The 23,752-nt window shown below is 41.7% G+C and overlaps 1 protein-coding gene across 1 annotated transcript in view; it reads right to left on the bottom strand.

The window, feature by feature from the left end:
• Window positions 1–313: 313 nt before the first annotated feature.
• The window catches only part of LOC144600434 (ubiquitin carboxyl-terminal hydrolase 12), a 42,644-nt gene continuing 19,205 nt past the window's right edge, over window positions 314–23,752 (bottom strand). The window contains exons 4-9 of the mRNA XM_078412028.1: window positions 23,032–23,258; window positions 18,731–18,807; window positions 7,134–7,217; window positions 6,592–6,789; window positions 4,914–4,992; window positions 314–3,673 (exon numbers count right to left, since the gene is read on the bottom strand). Of these exons, the coding sequence (XP_078268154.1) occupies window positions 3,572–3,673; window positions 4,914–4,992; window positions 6,592–6,789; window positions 7,134–7,217; window positions 18,731–18,807; window positions 23,032–23,258 (767 nt within the window). The 3' untranslated portion in view covers window positions 314–3,571. The remainder of the gene's footprint in view (window positions 3,674–4,913; window positions 4,993–6,591; window positions 6,790–7,133; window positions 7,218–18,730; window positions 18,808–23,031; window positions 23,259–23,752) is intronic.

The following is a 23,752-nucleotide window of genomic DNA, read 5'->3' as shown; positions in this document are numbered from 1 at the left end:
TGAGTAAGGTGGGCCTAAAATTGCCTCCGCTATCGTGTTCCGTTTTGGATGTATAAGAAAATAACTGCAGATGCTGGTACAAATCGAGGGTATTTATTTCACAAAATGCTGGAGTAACTCAGCAGGTCAGGCAGCATCTCAGGAGAGAAAGAATGGGTGACGTTTCGGATCAAGACCCTTCTTCAGACTCAAGAAGGGTCTGAAGAAGGGTCTCGACCAGAAACGTCACCCATTCCTTCCCTCCTGAGATGCTGCTTGACCTGCCGAGTTACTCCAGCATTTTGTGAAACAATTACCTCCATTTTGGCTGTAGTTGAGGAACAAACAAACAAGAGTTTTAGTATATAGATTACAAAGAGAAGTGCAACTTGCAAAGTACATCTTTTTTTTGGAATAGCACAGAAGCATAATTTAGAGGAACCAAATGACTGAGGTGAAATTCATAATATTCATATACTTTACTTATGCAATATTCTTGAATTTATTTTTGTAGTTACAAAAGAACAACATAACAATGTGTTGTGGATGTGCAAATGAGGATTCAGTGTGCACCCTTTTCGAAGCAGAATCAGGATCTGATCAGAGACATTACTGAAGAATTATGCTAAAATTAAAACTGTAATTATTACAGACCTTGTATAACATTCATTATCCATTGCTTGCCCAGATTTATTAATTCTAGTATAAACTAAAGGAAACTATTTTCCACTGGAAAAAGCATAGTAAATCAAGTGATATTAATACATGCCAGAACTTTTAAATAGGGCTTTGTGGAGGCGACTATCATTTCCATCAAAACTATTTTTTCTGACCATGTTCGAACAACAGTTCAGGAAATATATCCCAACTCCAGTGTTTATCCTAGAACATTTATAATCAAGCAATTAATTTGGAGAATACAACATCAAGTTCTAATGAACCTGCTGCATCCTGTCCTACAATGTTGCCACTGTTGGCCCCCTCGCCAACAGTCTGTCCATCCCTTCCTTCCTTGTTGTTTGTTCGTATGTGTTAAATGTAAGTTTTTAGTGTTCTTTAGGTTGTTTTTATGTGGGGGGGTGGGGCAGGGTTTGGGGGAAACTTTTTCTAATCTCTTACCTCGACGTGATTATTTTCCGTATCGTATCGCCGTCCGCACTGTGGCCTAACATGGAGGAGTTGGCGGCCTTTGCCGGAGACCAATTTCGGGAGCTCCACCACGGAAGCCTGTGGTCGTACCATCACGGAGCCCGCAACCCCTTTGCCAGGGATCGACCTCAGAGCTCTATCGCGGGTGCCTGCGGACTTTAACATCGTGGAGCTCGCGGTCTCTGGTCAGAGACCGACTTCGGGAACTCCAAGCCGCAGGAGCTTTTACCAGCCCTACGCGGGAGCTTCGATCGCCCCGACACGGGGGCTTCGATTGCCGGCTGCGGGGGCTTCAGTCGCCCCGACTGTGGATGGTTCGACTGCCCCGACCGCGGGAGAATAAAGAGGAAGAAGCTTGGACTTTATTGCCTTCCATCACAATGGGGAATCCTCTGTGGTGGATGTTTATGTTAACTTTTATGTAGTGTGTTTTGTTGCTTTTTTTTTAGTATTGCTGTATGGTAATTTGAATTTCACTGTACCTTAATTTCACTGTACCTTAATTGGTACATGTGACAATAAACTGACCTTGAAACCTTGAAGTACGCTAAGATAGGAACAGTGGATTTTATCTCAGCTGGGTACAATAAATAAACTAAGCCACTGAATGTTTATTCTACATTATTCAATTTTTCCTTTGTTAGTGCCTTCACAATTATCAAAGACATGTCCAGAAACAATTCATACCTTGTTTAGTTTAGTTTTGAGATACAGCATGGAAATAGCTCCTTCAGCCCACCGAGTCCGCCATCCCTGCACACCAACATTATCCTACACACACTAAGAACAATTTACAATTATACTACAAACCTGTACGTCTTTGGAGTGTGGGAGGAGACGGAGATCCTGGAGCAAACCCACGCGGTAATGTGGAGAACGTACAAACTCCAGACAGACAGCACCCATAGTCAGGATAGAACTCGGGTCTCTAGCGCTGTAAGGCAGCAATTCTACCGCTGCGCCACCGTGCCACCCAATGTTACCGCCAACATGAGAGTTTAATTTAAGATAATTCAAAGCAATAAGAAGGCGCTGAAGCTTCAATGGTTTGTATCAGAGAATGGCGTAGAAGACCCATGTCCTACCAAGGAATTGCTCCAAGTTACAGTACTATGGACCTGAGAATGAGTTGGCTGTCGATGGGCATGGTGCAAGGCACTGAAAGGCTTCATAAAGAACAGAATCAGGAAGATACAATAAACAGCTTATTGAAACCATTCATTAAGCCAGAGCCTTAATTGGCCACTTTATAAATTATACTGCACAGAATCAGTTCAGAATTTCTTTTGGACCATGTGTTACCTTTATTCAACACAGGCAGCATCCTTGGAATACAAGACTGTGTCAAAACACACCTCATAAGTTATGCCTGTTTAGATACTTATAAATCTGTATCAAAAGTGCACTTTGTAACAGGTTTTCAATCTACACTACATCTTGCACAATAGTATATCTTGCAAGTTTTCAAATCACACGCTTTTGGTCTGTAAAAATGTTGAACCCTATATACAAAATACATGTCTCTAATGACCTGAATAATTTTCCATTACGGAAGCTGGGACCATGTGCTCACAGTGCCATCGAAAACACTGTGCTTGGCCCATTAGTCACCAAGGGAGTGTTTATTCACCAGTTTGTGGAGAGCAAGGGTGGGGAAAATTAAAGCTAATTGGAGCTGAGGTGGAGAAAAACTAAACTGAATTGAATAAGACATCTCCAAATTAAAATAAACCTTTCGTAGGTATTAATTTTCATTCACTTCTCACAACTTTGTATACGCATAATTTTGTCTAGTTTGTTGCAAGAATTAAAGACTCAGCAGCACCTGTTGTCAAAAATAGCCCTGATCACACTAGTTCTACAACAAGCCAAACAAGCTAAACAAGCCTCATCGCTTCACAAGCATAAAAATTCATAGTGATCATAATCGAACCTCCATAATTTTGATGTGGGAGGAAATAATAGTTTGCATTCCATAAAAAAATTATATCTCAAAGAAAACTCAACCGTTTAAAAAAAAAATCAATGTTCTTCCCAGATCAGAATGTTCTCCATGCTGAGATTAATTAATTGACTTAATACATTAATAACTAAATAATTTACAGTAGTGTCAAATATGCTTTAAAAAAAGTCAAATTATATTATTCAAAACCAGTTTTTTTAAAAAGTCACCGAAAAAAAAAGCCAACTTGTCTTTTCTTCGCCTAAATAGTGTACAATGATTTTGGAAGATGGTACATGGCAACAGGAAGAGAGTGGTAAGGAACACAAATGTCTTGTGCTGTCATGCTGTAGGCATACATTCATACTCTCAGCCTGCATACCATAGTATCCTTGTTGTTCATCGTTCTCTTTAGCTGGTCGCAGTCCCACTACGCACAAGGATATAATTGTCGAGTACCAGCTATCTTCAGGATGACAAGTAATTCCTACTTGAAATCTCTTAGTCCCTTGATTGGTAGAAAAGAATGTAACCTGATTCTGAGTTTTTGGAGATGTCCGATGTTAACCCATAGAATTCTTCAATTGCTTGAGCGTCTATTTTCTGTAATTTCAAAAGAACAATTCAGGTCGAGTATTGAATATTTGACGAAGATATTCTCGTTTGCTCCACTGCCTTTTTATTTAGGTATTACAAATATTAAAAACATCTTCTTTTCGGAGACACCAAGAACTGCAGCTGTTGGTTTACACAAAAAAAAGACACATAGTGCTGGAGTAACTCAGCCGGTCAGGCAGCATCTCTGGGGAACATAGATAGGTGATGTATAAGAAAATAACTGCAGATGCTGGTACAAATCGATTTATTCACAAAATGCTGGAGTAACTCAGCAGGTCAGGCAGCATCTCGGGAGAGAAGGAATGGGTGATGTTTCGGGTCGAGACCCTTCTTCAGACTGATGGGTGATGTTTCGGGTTGGGGCCCTTCTTCGGTCTGAGGGGCACCGATTGTTATCCGTTCAATTTGAAGAAAGGCCCTGACACTAAACATCACCTATCCCTGTTCTCCAGAGATGCTGCCCGACCAGCTGAGTCACTCCAGCACTTTGGGTCAATCATTGGTATAACCAGCATCTGCAGTTCCTTTTTATTACTATTCTTTTATACATTTAACAGTTGTAAGCCAGTGATTGTCCTTTTCTTATGCTCTAGTCAAAAATCAGAGAGGATTGCTGGGAAACTGTTTGTTTTATTTATCAAATCATAGAAATTAACATCTTAGGAAACAGCCACATAACAGATTGCACTTGAAAGTGCGTTTGTACTTTGACCCACATCCTTGTTTAATGCCTACAATGCTCTTAATGTAGTCCTCAAATTCCAGCCCATTGCCCTTGGAAAAGTGCTTATGCAAATCAAACATCAGAATTTATTTTGCCTATCAAAGAGTACAGTTGAGATTTGTTTTTAAATTACAATCACAAAACTGGTATCACAAAATGCTGGAGTAACTCAGCAGGTCAGGCAGCATCTCTGGAGAGAAGGAATGTGTGAATTTTCAGTTCGACCTGAAACGTCACATATTCCTTCTTTCCAGAGATGCTGCCTGACCTGCTGGGTTACTCCAGCATTTTGTGATACCTTTGATTTGTACCAGCACCTGCAGTTATTTTCCTATCACACAACTGGTGGTAACTATTTTATGGCTGGATACCTTCTGTGTCAGTGAAGAAACAGAGAAGGTTCTACCATCTTGGGACTTTTTCAGACAAGTTTACAAAAACAAAAGATTCATTACAAAATCATCTAACACAAAGTTAAAGATTATAATCGGAAGAGATTACCTCCACAATATCGTCATCAAATAGCAACCAAAAACCATGGCTCTTTACAATAGTGATATAATGTCCACGATTTGGCCCGCTAGAAGAATAAGATTTTACTGTTAGACTTAATGCATTTTTATTTACAATAAATCGTAACTTGAGTTGTTTTAAGTTATAAAGTTTAGTTTCGAGATACAGCGTGGAAACAGGTCCTTCGGCCCAACGAGTCTGCTCCGACCAGCGATCCCCGTCCAATAACACTATCCTACACACAATAGGTACAGATTATATTTACACCAAGCCAATTAACCCACAAACCTGTACGTCTTTGGAGTGTGAGAGGAAACCGAAGATTGCATCCGTAGTCCCGTAGTCAGGATAGAGCCCGGCGCTGCCAGTGCTGTTAGGCAGCAACTCTACTGCTGCGCCAGCGTGCCTTCCAAAGGATATACATTTGTGAGACACAAAGTGCTGGTGTAACTCAGCGGGTCAGGCAGCATCCGTGGAGAACACAGATAAGCAACATTTCTGGTTGGGACCATTCTTTCAGTCTGAAGATGGGTTTCTAAGCATAACACAACCTATCCCTGTTGTGCAGAGATGCTGCCTGACCTGTTGACTTACTCCAGCACTTTGTGCACTCTTTTTGTAAACCAGCATCTGCAGTTCCTTGTTACTATATAACTATATTTCTCTATAACTTTCACATCTTACCCAACATAACAAGGCAAACTGTATTACAAAGCAGTACAATAGTGTTAGTAATAAATCCTGTTGAGATCTAGTAATAAATCTAATTTCATACTTAAGTACCTAAATGGATTGAGTAAATCTGACCCTTTGGCAGTTTAACTACACAGTTAATCAGCCTGTTTTAAAAATCTATAAAACGGAGAAATATGTTAAATTGCAGGAATGGAGGAGGGTAGTTGTGGAATCTCCCCATATCTCCCCTGGATAGAGTGGATGTGGGGAGGATGTTTCCACTAAGTGGGAGAGTCTAGGACTAGAGGTCATAGCCTCGGAATAAAAGGACGTACCTTTAGAAAGGGGCAGATTGACAGATTTGTGGTTTGTAAGGGTGTCAGGGGTGATGGGGAGAAGGCAGGCTACCCTATATGCCACTCATAATTTTCTATCAGGTCTCCCCTCAACCTCTAGCATTCCGGAGAAAACAATCCCAGTTAGTCCAACCCATCCTCGTAGCTAAAACCCTGGGGAACGCGACACAAGGCAACATTCTGTTAACCCTTTTCTGCACCCTCTCCAAATCCTTCACATAAAAGGGCTGATGGGAACTACACGCAATACTCCAAATGCAGCCTAACCGAGCGAGGTCCTGTAAAGTTGCATCATAATTCAATGTGGCATAATTCAGTGACACTGAATTGTGTGTAGGAAGGAATTGTAGATGCTATTTCACACCGTAGACACAAAATGCTGGAGTAACTAGGCGGATCAGGCAGCATCTCTGGAGAAAAGGAATTGGAGATGTTTCCTATTCGCAGAGTCCCTTCCTTAGACTGAGAGTCAAGGGAGAGGGAAACTAGAGGTATGAAAAGGTACAAATCCACTTTAACATGCATGAAAAAGAACATTTTACTTAAAAAAAATAACACTTGCATGCAAACTGTATCAGTTAAATAGCGTGTTTCAATTCGGAGAATATTTCTCAGAGTGTAGGGTTTGAAGTTACCTGCCACAGTGAACAACTACAGCTACAAGATCATACATTCGATCCGGATTGGTGGCATCCCCCGAAGTGTTAAAGAGCCTCAGTTCTAGGGGGAAAACCACCCTGTAAGAGAGTTTCGTGTATCGGTGGAGCTGATCCATATATTTGAAACGTTTCAAATGCAAAGCAAGTATCATCGGTAGTTTCTTTACCCTCATTCTGCAAATGAAAGAGTGGAGAACAATATTATATTTCAATAGTTTGCAAGCACTTCAACTTGCAGCAAAATATGAAGCACCATTATCTTGGAAATTCTGAATTTGTCAAGGTCATAAGTCTATTTTAAGTAACTGCATTTAAACGTTTTAAATCAAAATTTACTGAACATTTTCGTATCAAATTAGGGCACAATGCAGTGAGGCAGAATAAATAACTATAGAAATAATTCAGTTAATGCAAAAATAAAATTGCACTGCATTACTGTACAAAGATTTTCCAAGCAGGCTTAATTTGATAATCCAAAACTATACATTTTTTCTGATTCGCTGCAGAGATGTGCTCACCTCTTCTGGGCTTCTTGTTTACTACGACACTGCTCACAGTAGTACTTAGATTCACTGCACAGTGTCTCAGTGTTACTGAATCCTCTGAAGGAGAGTAATATAAGCAACAATTAAAAGATCAGAATCTACCAAACATTTTAAACATTGTTTAATTATGCTTTATATACGAGACTACTGTCATCTTGAGTAGGTATCTCTGCTCTCGGCTCCGCTGACCACCTCCGCTCAGTTCACCATGGCCCAAGCGATCTCCCAGTTGCCAAACATTTTAACTCCCCTTCCCATACTGACCTTTCTGTCCTGGGCCTCCTCCACTGTCAGATTGGGGCCAAGCGCAAATTGGAGGAGCAGGACCTTGTATGTTGCTTGGGCAGCTTACACCCCAGCGGTATAAATATCGATCTCTCTAACTCCAAGTAACCCCTGCATTCCCTCTCTCTCCGTCCCTCCCCCACCCTAGTCACCCTGTCCATTTTACTGATTGTATCCCTTTGTTATCACCTCTTCCACAGCCAACAATGGATCATTGTGAGCTCCATGTTTCCTCGGTCATCAGTGAGGGCTCAGATTTATTCTTAACCTTTTCAAGCCTCTAGTTTCCCAGTCCCCTGACTCTCGGTCTGAAGAAGGGTCTCGGCCCGAAACGTCACCTATGCCATTTCTGCAGAGATTCTGCCTGACCCGCTGAGTTACTCCAGCATTTTGTGTCAGTCGAGGCTGCTGCAGTTGTTTCATGGTTAATCATACATTTCTGCTCATTTTTCTTTCTTAAAAATCTTGGTGTGCTTCAGCAGTACGAGCTGAACAAGGGAGACACTTGAGTATTGAATCTTGCCTGATACACACATGTACTTACAAACTAAATTACTCTTTAAAGTGCTCTTCAAAAATCATTACTTTAGACTAAGCTCTTTATGCCTCTCACTCCCGTTAAAAAACAGCAGGTAAAACATTGTAGTAAATAAAGTCTGCAGTATTTAGGTGACAACAAGCTGAGATGTTAAAAGCCCAGATAACGAGGATGGAAAAAAAAACTGAGAAGCAAGTTCCACTGTTCTTAGTTCCTGCAGGAATTAAGTGGAACTGAATATCAAGAATATGGGCAACCAGTGAATAATGTTAGTGTAGGAAGGCTGTGTAAAATAACATCTTTGTAATTTAGAGGAAAGATCAAAGTTATGTTGATTATGTTGGGATTAACAAAGCATAGATGACAATTATGGATGCACAAGACCAATAACAGTGTTTAAACGAGCAAGATTCCCCCATCAGAATCCTGGTGTTACCTGTTTGCAGCGACAGGGGGTGCTCAAAGAGTCACTGCAAGTTTAGCAGCAGTATCCAAGTTGGGGATGGATTCTGCCTTTTCAGAAAAGTAAGTAAGTTGTTGAAGAGAAAAGAAAGGACACTGATCTTCTCACAGTAACATTTAGCAATGAAGTTTCAAGTTTTCAGTCAACTCAAATGAGAAAGTGAATCCAAGATAGACAACTATCGAAGAAAAAGCATTTAGAAACTGTAAGACTACATTGTAACCTCACACCAAACTACTTTTGAAGGTTAGACATTGTAAAGAATTATCAGTCTAGGAGGTTGACACTAAATCAATTCATGCCTATGTTCAGCCAAATCTAACTTGCAAGAGTGGCTTACAACCTGAAGTGTTAACCATTCATTTGTAGCACAGGTGCTGCCAGACCTACTGAGTGTTTCCAGCATTTTCTTTTTTATTTCAGATTTTCAGCATCTGCAATTTTGTTTAAACTTATGTTTTTGGGACGTGGGAGGAAATTGAAGCATACCGGGAGACCGCCACAATCAGGGGAGATTGTGCGAGCTCCACATTGATATCACGGGATGAGATTTGAATCTTAGTTGCAGGAGTTGAGAAGCAGCAGCTCTACAAGCTGCATCATTGTGCCACCTCTATCATGTTGAGCAGAACCAATAAAAATATATTTCTGCGCTCAGCTTTTCGCTTGACTCAATTCAATGCATAACAGCGCATGCAAAGCGTGATAAAACAAATCATCAAAATGATATTGTAGGACAAAATGTATTCCTTTAATTCCCACAAAAAAGCACTTAGGGCAGTATGGTGGATCTGCCTCACAGTTCCCGAGTTCAAGCCTGACATTGGGTGCTGTCTGTGTGGAGTTTGCACGTTCTCCCTGGAATCGCGTGTGTTTCTTCATGGTGCTCAGATTTCCTTGCACATCCCAAAGGCGTGCAGGTCTGCAGTGTGTAGGGAGCGGATGAGAAAGTGGGATAACTTCGTACTATTGTGAACAGGCGATCAATGGTCGGTGTGGACTCGGCAGGCTGAAGGGCCCATTTCCATGCTGTATCCAAACTACAAAAAAAAAAAATCCTAATCAATTCTCAGTTGTAAGTTATTTTGAGGTAACAGGAAGGGAAAGAAAAAAATACAGAGAGAAACTTGCAGCTATTTTCACTCAGAACATGACACGTTGAAGAGTTTAGAATTTTTCACAGCTGTATTACTTGGGGAAACTACTGAGTGGAAGGAAAACTAATGGGGAACTCCAGCTTAACTGAAACTGAATTGCCATCTTCTCAGTAATAAAAAGCTTACCTGATGTTGCTATCACAGGTATGCACCCAGCAGTGGAAAAACACAGAAAATGTCCTGTTTCCTAAAGTAAAATTAAATAAAGTAGCATTTACTTCGAAAAATGAAAACTTTGGAAAATTTATTTAGATAAGTTATAGAGGGTCATAGAGTTATACAGCACGGAAACAGGCCCTTCAGCCCAATTCATCCATGCTGACCATGGTGCCCCATCCCAAGCTACTACCATTTGCCCGTGCCTGGTACATATCCCACTAAACCTTTCCTAGCCACGTACTTGTCCAAATGGTTCTTTAAATAGTTGTGATTGCACCTCCCTCTACCACCTCTTTTGGCAGGTTGTTCCATGTACCCACCAACCTGTGTGGAAAAAGTTACTTCTCAGATACGAATTATATCTTTCCCCTCCCATCTTGAACCTGTGCCCTCTAGTTCTCTATTCCCTTAGCCCAGGAAAAATAAGGGGTAGGCCATTTAGGACTGAGCTGAGGGAAAAACGTCTTCACCCAGAGAGTTGTGGATCTGTGGAATTCTCTTCCTTTGTGATTTTATGCCCTTTGGAAAATCACCCCTCAGCCTCCTGCGCTCCAAGGAATAAAGTCCTAGCCTGCCCAAACACTCCCTTATAGCTTATGCCCTTGAGTTATGGCAACATCCTCTTAAATCTTCTCTGCACTCTTTCCGGGTTAATGGCATCTTTCTTACAGCAGGATGACCAAAACTGAACAATACTCCACGTGCAGCCTCACCAACTGTCTTGTATGGCAGCAACATAATGCCCCAACTGCTATGCCCTGACTGATGAAGGCCAATGCGCCAAAAGCTTTCTTCACCACCCTATCTACCTAGGAAGCCACTTTCAGGGAACTATGTTCTCGTACTCCTCCATCCCTCTGCTCTTCAACACGTCCCAGGGCCCTACCATTCACTGAGAAGGTCCTGCCCTGGACAAAGGTCGATGACACCGATTTTAGTGTCAACCCTATTAATCATGCCTTGTACATCCTCATCCCTCTCATTACCCTTTTCCCCTTCATAAACTTAGAGAATCCCTTTGGATTTACCTAATCTTATTTATCAGAGATATCTCATGCAGCCTTTTTTGTCCTCCTAATTTCCTTCTTAAGTATGCTCCTCAATCCCCTAAACGTCTCCAGGGATATACCAGATCCCAACTGCCTATACCCGACCCATGCCTTCTCCTTTTTCCTGACCAGAATCTCAATTTCTATGGTCACCCAGGGTTCCTTACCCCTACCTGCCTTGTCCCTCGCGCTAACAAGAACGTGTATACCTCGAACTCTCACAATCACACTTTCCGAATGTCCCTTTGTGCAAAAACAACATACTCCAATCAGCTTTTGCAAGCTCCTGGCTAGTATCTCGTCAAAGTTGGCTTTGCCCCAATTTAGGACATTAACTTTGTGGACCAGCCCTGTCATTATCCAAAACTATTTTAAAGCTGATAGAACTATGGTCCGTGGTGCTCCCTCACTGACACGTCAGTCACTGGCCCTGCCCAATTCCCCAAGAGGAGGTCAAGTTTTATCCTCTCCCTTGTCGGGGCCTCTACATATTGCCTGAGGAAACTTTCCTGAACATATTTGACAAATTCCACCCTGCCTAAGCCCTTGACACTATGGTAGTCCCAGACTAAATTGGGAAAGTTAAAATCCCCTACTATGACAACCCTATTAATTATGCGGCTGTCTGCAATCTCCCTACATACGTGTTCCTCTAATGCCAGTTGATTATTCGGGCCTATAGTACATTCATGCAGATATAATTATGTTTCTCTGAGGTTCACTCCTTATCAAGAAATAAATGATCATGGGCCTTACATTAAAGGTAATTTTTCCACAGATGAGCACATACCAAGAATTGCTTTTGTAAACCTCCCATGACTATAATGGCAGTTTGAGTTTCAGCTGGACCTTCCCAAAGGTTGAGTAAAAGTCACTAGTTGGGCAAGTTCATCTTCATGACAAACTCAATGGTAGACTATCTGGAAAAGCAGGATAAATGGGCCAACAAGTTTTTTTTCTACATTCCTTCCTTTCATGTTCACTTGACTATAACAAAAACTGGGTACTTCTAAATTTAGTAGACTGGTCTCAACAGGCAATCGTATAATTCTAATGATGCTTAACGTTTTGTCAAAGAGTTTTACATTTATTTTTTCTCCTTGCACATAAACTTGTGTTTGATCATCAATAACGTTATATTTTCATGAAATTATGAGCTGACACAGATAAAAGCATCAAACATTAAAAAATGTTCAACTCCATGACAAAACTAATACACCCCCAAACAATAGAAAATCCACAGTGTACCTAAGGAATGACAATTCTTTTTTGAATTCTATATTACCACCATTTAATACTTGCCAAGTAGAGTGTAATTTTATTTAGTTTAGGTGCTTCCCATTATACGTTAACAATGTATTAAGTGTAGTTGTTGAATCGGGTGTACAGCATCTCCTCAATCCAGCTGCCTTATTTTTCCTTTTCCAAAATACTTATAAATTTTAATTTCTAATTGATTTGTTTGCTCGAGCCACAAATGCAGCAGTTAAATCAAAGCAAACTATTTATTATACAACAAGACCATTAAAAAGTATGGCCGATTAAGCAATAAGGCAAAATGCAAATGTCATTGCAGTTTCATACCATGCGTTACGGGGGTCTGAGAAATGGTCCCATAGTATTAACACTTATCCAGCACATCAGCCAAACTATTTTTCGTCAGACGCAAAATGCTGCAGATGCTGGAATCTGGAGCAAAAGAATAATTGCTGGAGGAACTCAGCGGGTCAGGCAGTATCTGTGGAGAGAAATGGACAGTCGATCCCTGCAAGGATGCGTTCTCAACCACTTACTTTTCTCCCTACACATAACTGAGCAGCCAAATTCTCTATATTCTGCAGCTGTACACCGTGGACAGCTCGATTGTAATCATGTATAGTCTTTCTGCTAACCGGATAGCATACAACAAAAAAGCTTCTCACCGTACCTCGGTATATGTGACAATAAACTAAACTAACTAAATAAAAAGACTCCACAACAGATATATTGGAAAACGTACTGACTCTATGACAATCGAGTCCAGCGCAGCTGAAGACTGGCGCCCCTGAACCAGTCACATTTAGTTTAGTTTGGAGATAGAGCGCGGAAACAAGTCCTTCGGCCCACCGAGTCTGCGCCGACTAGCGATCCCCGCACATTAACGCCATCTACACACAAAGAACAATTTACAATGATACCAAGCCAATTAACCTGCAAACCTGTACGACTTTGGAGTGTGGGAGGAGACCGGAGATCCCGGAGAAAGCCCATGCAGGTCACGGGGAGAACGTGCAAACTCCGTACGGACAGCACCCGTAGTCAAGATTGAACCCGTGTCTATGCTACTGTAAAGCAGCAGCTCTACTGCTGCACCAGCTAAGATGTGGAATATTCCTAAAAACACTGGCAATCAGCAATAAAATTGTCCAGCAGAGGAGAAATCCAGTCCGATCATTTACTTCCCCACCAGCTACTCGTAGTCATAGGCAAAATGCAGGAAAGTGTAAAAGGAAATGCTATCAAGCCGCAGTCACTCATCAACAATCCAAGTACAATGTTCAACATGGCTTCCACCAACTCCTTACATTTACAGACACTACAAACACTGCAAACTTGGTCCAAACATCTACAAAAGAGCTCAGTTCCAGAGAAAGGAATGGAAGTGATTGACCTCGACATTAAGGCAGCAATGCACAACATCAATGAACCCTAGTAAAATTGAGGTCAATGAGAAACACCAGAAAAACCTAACCCCTGGAGTTACACGTGGCAAAACAGATGGCTGTAATTATTGACGGTAACTTTAGGACAGTGATCTTGACCACCATCCAGCTGCTTCATTAAGGACCCTCCCTCCATCAAAAGGATTTTGCTGATGATTGTAGAGAATTCAGTTTTTTTCACAATTCCTCTTGATAATGAATGTGAAGAAAGGAACTGCAGATGCTGGTTTATACCGAAGGTAGACCATAAAGTGCTGGAGTAACTCAGCGGGTCAGGCAGCATCTCTGGAGAAAAAGGATGGGTGACCTTTCGGGTCAGGACCCTTCTTCAGACTCGAAATTGAAGGTGGTCCGAAGAACAGTCCCGAGTCAAAACATCACCCATCCTTTTCTCCAGAGATGCTGCCTGACCTGCTGAGTTACTCTGGCATTTTTTGTCTATCCTCATCTGATGCAGCAACATTTAGTGTGCAATAATGTTTGTACTGTTCAAGTGTTGATATTCCTGTCACACAGCACCCACCTACAGCAAGAGTCTCACCGCCATTCTTTGTTAATCTGTGGCATTAACATCCCAGGTGGAAGAGAATTGGGTGAGGGTGGTAGGTTGGGCAGTGAAGACCAAAGATGCATCTCATGGCAAACCCATCTCAAGACCACTTTATTACCATCCACATGGCACATCCGGTGAAATATTCTCCACATGCTTCGATAAGTGCAGTTCCAATGGCACTCAAAAAGGTCAACTACTTGTTTGGCTCATTGTCCACCTTAAACATTTACTTCTTCAGTGCCAGCACTCTGAGGCTGCAGTGTGCATCAGTTACAAGATGTAATGTGGCAACTCATGATCTTGTCAATAATGCTTCTTCACAAGTTCGTGATCTCTATCACTTAAAAGTCAGCCAGGATGGCACATATATGGAGCCATCACCATCTGCAAGTTATCTTCCAAATCCAACTGAATGTATATTGCAGGCCCGTCAATGGGTTGGATTAACCCGACTGCCATTTGCTTGGGCCTCAGCATATTTTGGCATCCTGCGCCAAACAAAGAAGCCCAAGATGACTTGGTTATTAGTTGCTAGCACATGCGAGTTACCTCGCACTTAGCCCAGCAGTGGAACACTCATGCTTTAGGCCAGAGCTGGTTGATGTACACTTGGTGACACTATTCATCTGAACAATGTGGAAAAAGCACTTGAGTCACTTTACGGTTTTTAATTACTTGGTTTAGTTTAGAGATACGGCGTGGAAACAGGCCCTGCGGCCCACCGAGTCCGTTCCGACCAGTGATCCCCGTACACTGGCACTATCCTACACACTAGGGACAATTTTAGCTAAGCCAATTAACTAACAAACCTGCACGCCTTTGGGATGTGGGAGGAAACCGGAGCTCCCGCAGAGAACCAATTGGGAGAACATGGAAGAGAACATTTTCCAAGATGATCCTGGCCACAGCCCATGGAGCTGTATCCTGAAATATCCTACCTCACGTCCCTGTGCAGGTACCTTCACAACATTACCTGCAGCAGTTCAAGGTGGCAGCTCATCAGCATCTTCTCAAGCATTCAGGTAGGACAACAAATGCCCCCCTTTCCAGTTATCCCCATGTCTCTTGAATGAATAAAACTAATTCATATGAAAAGTTCTTTTAAAGCTGCGGAAGTATCACATTGCCAGCAATGGGATTGTTAAGGATTAAAAATAAATAGATACAACGTATTCCTTTTTGGAATGGTTTTTCAGTTGTCTAAAAGTCAAACTTCAAGCAAGGTTGGAAGTCAAGTGTTTTTTTTCTATCTTCAACAGCTGACAGGGAATATGGATTTGGAGAAAAGACAATGAATTTGGGGGTCAAGGAACATTTATTTTACCACAGGTGGATCAAGAATTGCTGGCCAAGATTGGAGGAATATGAAGGCCTAAAATGTTATCACATGGTCTCCTCAGAGGAGCAAGCATGCTCAAAGTAGGTGACAAATAATACAAATATAATGCCATGGGTTTGAATGGTGCAGGTTTGGATTGTTTAGATTATCTGAACATAGTTAGGTGTTCTATAGTCCCATCACTTATCCCACTATTCACATTTAGATTAATAGTGGCTCAAAAGCTTTAGAACTTTTTCACAATAATTATATAACTCATACGTTGGAATATCTGAATATCAAAAACATTTTTTGTTGTTGTTGTAAATCTCGAAAGCTACGAAATGAATGGAACACAATTACCAAATTATAGGCCGGTATTTGTTTTTGAGTGGGGAATATGTTTGCTGTGACTCAGAATGTGAGCAAGCAGAACTGTTGTCGCTAATGAAGTTGATGAATTTTATATGAAGAGGGAAAAAGGAAGTCATGAGAAAGACGGAGGAAAAATTAACTTTTGAAATCATTATCGCCTGGAAGAAAACGTGCATTTGGAAAAACTTGTCTGTGCTGATCTTTAAAATTTGCAGACTTCTATTCAGACTACTTTAACTCTGTCTTTCAGCAACTGCCCCCCCCCCACCCCACCCCCACCCCCTGCTCTTTTCCCTTATTAAAACATTCCTTCCTGTCCTTTTGAAAATCTCCAAATCATGGCTTTTACCACTTCCGAGAGTCATGAGATTCTCATTTTAACCAGGGAGTTAGGGATTTCATTTTATTTTACAATACAATGATATCTCTTGTTTGTACCTCCTAGATTTTAATGTTTCCACATGTAGTAAGATTCCCGCCAGCTCTACCCAGTACAACTCATGAATAATTTTAAAGTCTTCTATTGAGTGTTTTTTTTGCAAAAGGCCAACAGTACTCCATTTTTGATGGCAACAATCTTTCCATTCTTCAAATCATCCTTGCAAATTGTAATACCGCTTTCTGGAGTGCTTCTATTTAACTTTTCTTGTAGCATTAAGATCAGAGCTGCCTCACATTCAAGAGAAGCCAGTTCAGAATCTTCCACTAGTTTAATATCAAGCTAATACTTCCAAACTCAAGATAAATTTTAGTGGTTTCATCAGCATCCTACATTTCTCTTGAAGCCTGTGAGGCAACTTCTCATGCCTGATACTAGGTTGCAAGCCGTATTTTATTTATTTTGAGACACAGATTTATCTATTATTTATCACCTAACTGCCGCTGTGCAGCTTTTCTGTTTTCTTACATTATGTTCCATAATCTCTGGCTTGATAGCATATGCTAATTTAAAAATAAGTGGCTAGTGTCCGAGTCAAAACAACTGGCATAAATAATGATAACAGTGGTCGCAGATGCCTGTGGAACAACTTCCTTTAATCTGAAAAAACAACCTTTGCCCTTACTTTATGGTTTACCATCGTCAAATTGTTATCTGTTTTTATTCCCTGACTGCACATACTGTAACGAACATTGTGAGATTACCACGTGGTAAGTTAATAAAAAGTTAAGCATGGGGCCTGTAATCCATCACCTTTGAATATTCTTCCTATTACATCTTCAAAGAATTCCATCTAGTTACTCACAACAACTTGTAATATTTGGGGATACACGCTGCCTAGAGATGCAATTAATGTTTTAAAATACAAATTCCAGAATTGTTTCCAAGGCTAATAAAGATAATTACATCGTTTGTATCCCACCTTTCTTTTGATGCCTCTTTTATTATAGTTTCCTTGAAGATATGTAGTTCCATATTATTCAAAATTTAGGCTTTATCCTTTTCACTCTGCCAATTATTTTCTCCATCTACATTCCAATAGCATTAACAGGATTTTTAACTTCAACCCATGGTGACGTGTTTGGTTCATTATCTTCTTTTGCAAAAACTTTTGGATTCCTAGTATTCCAAAAAGATCTTTCTCAACCCATCCCTACCGTATTTTTCCTTAGAATTTTTGTATGTATCTAAAGACTATTATTTTTTAATATAATTTTTATTTTAGTTTCGAGATACAGCGCGGAAATGGGCCCTTGCGGCCCACCGGGTCCGCGTCCACCAGCGATCCCCGCACATTAACACTATCCTACACACACTAGGGACAATTCTTTTTTACATTTACCAAGCCAATTAACCTACAAACTTGTACGTCTTTGGAGTGTGGGAGGAAACCGAAGATCTCGGAGAATTCTTGCTATGGAGGGCGTGCAGCGTAGGTTCACTAGGTTAATTCCCGGAATGGCGGGACTGTCGTATGTTGAAAGGCTGGAGCGATTGGGCTTGTATACACTGGAATTTAGAAGGATGAGGGGGGATCTTATTGAAACGTATAAGATAATTAGGGGATTGGACACATTAGAGGCAGGAAACATGTTCCCAATGTTGGGGGAGTCCAGAACAAGGGGCCACAGTTTAAGAATAAGGGGTAGGCCATTTATAACGGAGATGAGGAAGAATTTGTTCAGTCAGAGAGTGGTGAAGGTGTGGAATTCTCTGCCTCAGAAGGCAGTGGAGGCCAGTTCGTTGGATGCTTTCAAGAGAGAGCTGGATAGAGCTCTTAAGGATAGCGGAGTGAGGGGGTATGGGGAGAAGGCAGGAACGGGGTACTGATTGAGAGTGATCAGCCATGATCGCATTGAATGGCGGTGCTGGCTCGAAGGGCTGAATGGCCTACTCCTGCACCTATTGTCTATTGTCTATTGTCTAAAACCCACGTAGGTCACGGGGAGAACGTACAAACTCTGTACAGATAGCACGTGTGGTCAGGATCGAACCCTGGTCTCCGGCGCTGCATTCGTTGTAAGGCAGCAACTCTACCGCTGCGCCATGTATGGTAATTTTACTTTGAAATTGCTTTTGCTGCTAAATTTTTAAACTTTATTCTCGTGGGACCTGCATCATATTTAAATATTTTCCTATTACATCTTCAAAGAATTCCATCTAGCAACTTAAAACAACCTGTGATACTTTCTTCATATCTGTTTCATCCTTCAAGGTAAGATAGTGTTAAACTGTAATCAGATTTTGATGTGAACTGTTAGTGCACTATTAATGTGGTTCGTATCCTATATTCCTCAGTTTTATTGATCAAATACCAGCACTCAATTCATCTGAACTGCAAGGAGTCAACTCAAAACAGACCAAGTAGCTCTGAAAAATCAATGATGAACTGATCATCACCTTAGGAATATGGGTGTGTCACCTTCCAGAAAATAAAAATTCCACGTCTCACCATTTATTTTGACCACAAATCAAATTCTAGCATTATTATCCCTAATAATATCCTTATCAAACTTCAGCACACCAACCTACCTTAAACAATGAGTTATTGAAGTGTTTTGTTCTACATCAACCGAGAGATCCAAAAAATCTTCATCTTTGCTACTAACCTGTGTGGAAAGCAAACAAGATACTTAATGGAGAATGTTAATCAATAATCTTTGTCCAATAATTTATTTTGAGGGTGGAGAGGAGGCATTATTGATCCAGGCATTATACACAAAGCAACCTTCCCCAATGGCTCAAGCATTAAAAGGTGACATCTGGGTGGCAGTTTCAGACAATGCACATCCTTAAGGGCATGCAAGGTCAATGGTAAAAGTAAACTTTGAATGCTGCAGAAGTGGGCTATGTCAGGAGGCGGCAATGAGATCATTTCTGACAAACACAACGTCAGTTGCAGTCTGTACTACAATGTTATATGTTCAGTTATAGAGTCACATTCTGAGGGAAATACCGTACAATTCCAATAATACGGCATCCTGGGTAGCCACCTAATGCTGGAGTAACTCAGTGGGACAGGCAGCATCTCTGGAGAGAAGGAATGGATGACATTTCGGGTCGAGACCCTTCTTCAGACAGAAATGAGACAGTTTTTCTTAACTCCAAGGCTTTTTAAAACATGTTGCAAATACATGTTTCAATGAGCATGGAGTTTAAAGGGGAGAGGATATGGAAACCAATTTCAATTTGGCAACTACTGAAAGGGTGGGAGGGGGCGGGAGAATCACAATGGAACAGCCTGCCTCAGATCCAATTCCAATCCCTGGCGCATCATCCATCTTCCTGAAGCAACTTTGTTTATCATTCTCTAGTCCCATGCATATTTTACTCTTCTATGTAATCATTCCCTGCTCTCAATTAAACATATGACATGTTATTCTGTTAAATTGAAAATCCTTTCCCCCAGGTTCTGCTACTTTTATAAAAGGTTATTCATTTCTGATAACTTCTGGTCTGACAAGTGTATTTTTCTTCTTCCCCCACAAATGCTCCGTGACCCACCAAATGTGTTCAGCGTTTACTCTTCACCTTCATTCACCACTCTGGTGATCTCCACAAATAAAACGAGCAATTTGAGAGTTGGGACATAAACTTCCCAAACAAATGTTTTCATGTGGTTATTTATCATATTACATACACTGTTTACAAACACGTTCCTTCTTACAAACATCAATCTCCTGATTTTTTTTTAGTCGTCATGGTCTGATTGTTGCCTTTTGTTAGTATCAGAATTTGAATAGTACGGTTATACTCCGTTAGAATATGATTAAGGATAGCAGAGTCAGGGGGTATGGGGAGAAGGCAGGAACGGGGTACTGATTGAGAATGATCAGCCATGATCACACTGAATGGTGGTGCTGGCTCGAAGGGCCGAATGGCCTACTCCTGCACCTATTGTGTATTAGCAAGATCAGACAATCAGTACAAACTCCCAAATGCGAGCATTGGCCTGATTTAATCATCTCCTGTTTTAAAGGCAGGTCTCTGCTGGTTGAAGTGCCGTTAGAAATAACCTTCTAATCTAAAATGATTGTTTTGATCGTGTTTTGCAGTATTGAATACCATTTAAAAATAACTTTCCTAGATCTCTCTGGTTGCAACTTCCCATATGGAGAATTTGTAAGGCACAAAAGTTCAACAGGCCTCTGTGTTAGCAAACAGCATTACCAAGAATGGCAAAGAAATAAGTTCCCAATATAATTGAGGCACATGTCAATAATGGGGCTGTCGCCAGGACTCAAGGGCCTGAGCCATAGGAAGAGGTTGAGCAGACTAGGACTTTATTCCATGGAGCGCAGGATAATGAGGGGTGATCTTATAGAGAGATGTACCACCTGCAGCACTACAAAGATGCCCTCTCCCGTGCCCACTCCACCTACTACTCTCAAATAATTCACTCTGGCTCCGGAAACCTAAAAACACTCTTCTCTACAATAAACAAACTCCTCAGCCCCCTGGACACCATCTCCCAATCATTCACAGTTGACAAATGCACCACTTTCCTTTCATTCTTCCAAAGCAAAATAGACAGCATCTACAGCACCTTAACCACCAACGCACCTGCTCCCCCTCAAACCACCTGCCCCCCCCCTTATCCTGTCAACCCCTGCCTCAGTTCTCCCCAGTCTCCACCACCGACCTCTCTGACCTCTTCACAGGAATAAAAACTGCCACCTGCTCTCTGGACCCCATCCCCTCCAGCTTTGTCAAGGCCTGCCTTCCTGCTCTCTCTCCACTTATCACTGCAACAATAAGCTCCTCCCTGTCCACTGGTATCGTCCCGCCATCCCTCAAAATCGCTGCTGTCACCCCCATTCTGAAAAAACCTGGTCTCAACCCTGACACCCCAAACAACTTCAGACCAATCTCCAACCTACCCTTTCTGTCCAAAGTTTTGGAACGTGCTATAGCTTCCCAACTCAAATACCACCTCTCTACCAATAACCTGTATGAAACTTTCCAATCCGGATTCCGCTCCAACCACTGTACTGAAACTGCGCTCCTCAAAATCACAAACGACCTTTTCCTCTCCTCCGACGCTGGCAACCTCAACATCCTCATCCTACTTGACCTCAGCGCCGCCTTTGACACCATAAATCACTCCATTCTCCTCACCCGACTTGAAACCTCCTTTAACATCACCGGCACAGCCCTATCCTGGTTCAAATCTTACCTCTCTGACAGGCACCAGTTCATCTCCATTAACAACTGTAAATCCCCCACCGCTCCCCTCCCCCAAGGTGTCCCCCAAGGCTCAGTCCTTGGCCCCCTCCTCTTCATCCTCTATCTGTTCCCCCTTGGTCAATTAATCCGCCGTCATGGTCTCAACTTCCACTGCTTCGCCGATGATATCCAGCTCCTCATCTCCACCAAGTCAATCTCCACCACCACACACTCAACACTGACAAACTGCATCACTGAAATAAAATCTTGGCTTCAATCAAATTTCCTCAAACTCAACTGCAACAAATCTGAAATCATCATCATTGGTACAAAAACGCTCACCAAATCCACCCAAAACTTCATCCACAATATTGATGGTCTCCCAGTATCCACCTCCCCTCACATCCGGAATCTTGGAATCATCTTTGATCAAACCCTCTCCTTCGACAAACACATCAAACACATCACAAAGACAGCCTTCTTCCACCTCAAAAACATTGCCCGTCTCCGTCCATCCCTCTCCTCCACAGCTGCATAAACCCTCATCCACGCCTTCATCACCTCCCGTCTGGACTACTGCAACAGCCTCCTCTACGGCGTACCCTCAAAAATCATCAGTAAACTTCAATACATTCAAAACTCCGCTGCCCGTCTACTCACCCACACCCCGATCCGTGACCATATCACCCCCGTCCTTTACAAACTCCACTGGCTCCCCATCCCCCAGAGAATCCAGTACAAAATCCTCTTCATGACCTACAAAGCCCTCCATAACCTGGCCCCATCCTACCTGACCGACCTCCTCCACAGGCACACTCCCACCTGCACCCTCCGCTCTGCTGCTGCCAATCTCCTATCCCCCCACATCTGGACCAAACTCAGATCCTGGGGGGACAGGGCTTTCTCCATCGCTGCTCCCACCCTATGGAACTCACTACCCCAAACCGTCAGAGACTCCTCCACACTCACCACATTCAAAACATCACTGAAGTCTCACCTGTTCAGTACTGCCTTCAACCACTGAAGGTCACCTCACCTTATGTCTCCTTTCTCTGTTCGTTTACTTATTTATCTATTTATTCACTTCCCTATGTTCTCTAAATCCCTGTAAAGTGTCTTTGAGTATATGAAAAGCGCTATATAAATGTAATGCATTATTATTATTATTATTATTACATGATAATGAGTGGAATAGATAGGATACATGCACAGAGTCTTTTACCCAGAGTAGGGGAATTAAGAACCAGAGGACATAGATTAAAGGTAAGGGGAATAAGATTGAGTAGGGACCTGATTTTTTTTTTAAACATAAAGGATGGTAGGTATATGGAACGAGCTGCTGGAGGAGGCAGTTGAGGCGGGTACTATCAATGTTTAAAAAACAATTAGTTAGGTACACGGATAGGACAGGTTAATAGACAATAGGTGCAGGAGGAGGCCATTCGGCCCTTCGAGGGATATGCGCTGAACCCAGGCAGGTGGGACTATAGTGTGGATGGGACATGTTGGTCGGCGTGGACAAGTTGACCGAAGGGTTTCCACACAGTATGACTATCTGGCAATGAGAGAAGAAACACACTGTTGGAATAATGAAAGTCCCTCCTTTCCCAGTACAATTAATAAGTTCAGTAACATTAACTTTCAGATTTCAACACTTTGAAACTTACAGTTTCGCAGTTGAGACACCTTGTTTCATTTGTTAGTGTTCCTTGAAATATTTCGTGTACCCAAGTTGGATCCATTTTATCATTTTCCTCAGTTTCCAAGTTGCCATTCTGCACTTTGCCATTCTGTTTCTCCTGTTTCTTTTCCTCTTGTAAAAGATCAGCAATTGTGTTTAAAAGGTAGTTCAGGAACTCGTGTGCGTCTTGCTGCATATAATTATCAAACAATTCTGGAAATGCCAAGAAAAACCTATTAGTAACAAGTCTGAACAAACTTCCCTTTGTAAACTGTAGATAAGCAACGTGAATCCACCAGCACCTTCAATTATTTTTGCCACAGGTAATCAAAATGTATTGCCATGCCACTATTTTATTACCTTTCCACATGGTACTAAACACCACCAGAAGCAAAACTCTCCACACCCAGGTAAAGAAAATGTCAAAGAATGACATTAATTGCTGGAATAACTCAGTGGGTCAGGCAGCATCTGTGGAGAACATGAATAGATGATGTTTCGGATCGGGGCCCTTTTTCAGGCCAATTGTGGGGGGGGGGGAGGGGGGGGAAGAAATGGAAGCAAAAAGAAGCAGGAAAAATCACAGCCAGCAACAAATGACTTCAGGCTGAGGGGGTTCCATGATAGACAGTGGTTGTTGTGAAAAGAGACACAAAATGCTGGTGTAACTCAGCGGGATCTTATTGAAACATATACGATTTTTAAGG

Source organism: Rhinoraja longicauda, chromosome 15, assembly GCF_053455715.1.
Source record: "Rhinoraja longicauda isolate Sanriku21f chromosome 15, sRhiLon1.1, whole genome shotgun sequence".
Classification (NCBI taxonomy): domain Eukaryota; kingdom Metazoa; phylum Chordata; class Chondrichthyes; order Rajiformes; family Arhynchobatidae; genus Rhinoraja; species Rhinoraja longicauda.
This window is presented reverse-complemented; position numbering and strand designations above follow the sequence as displayed.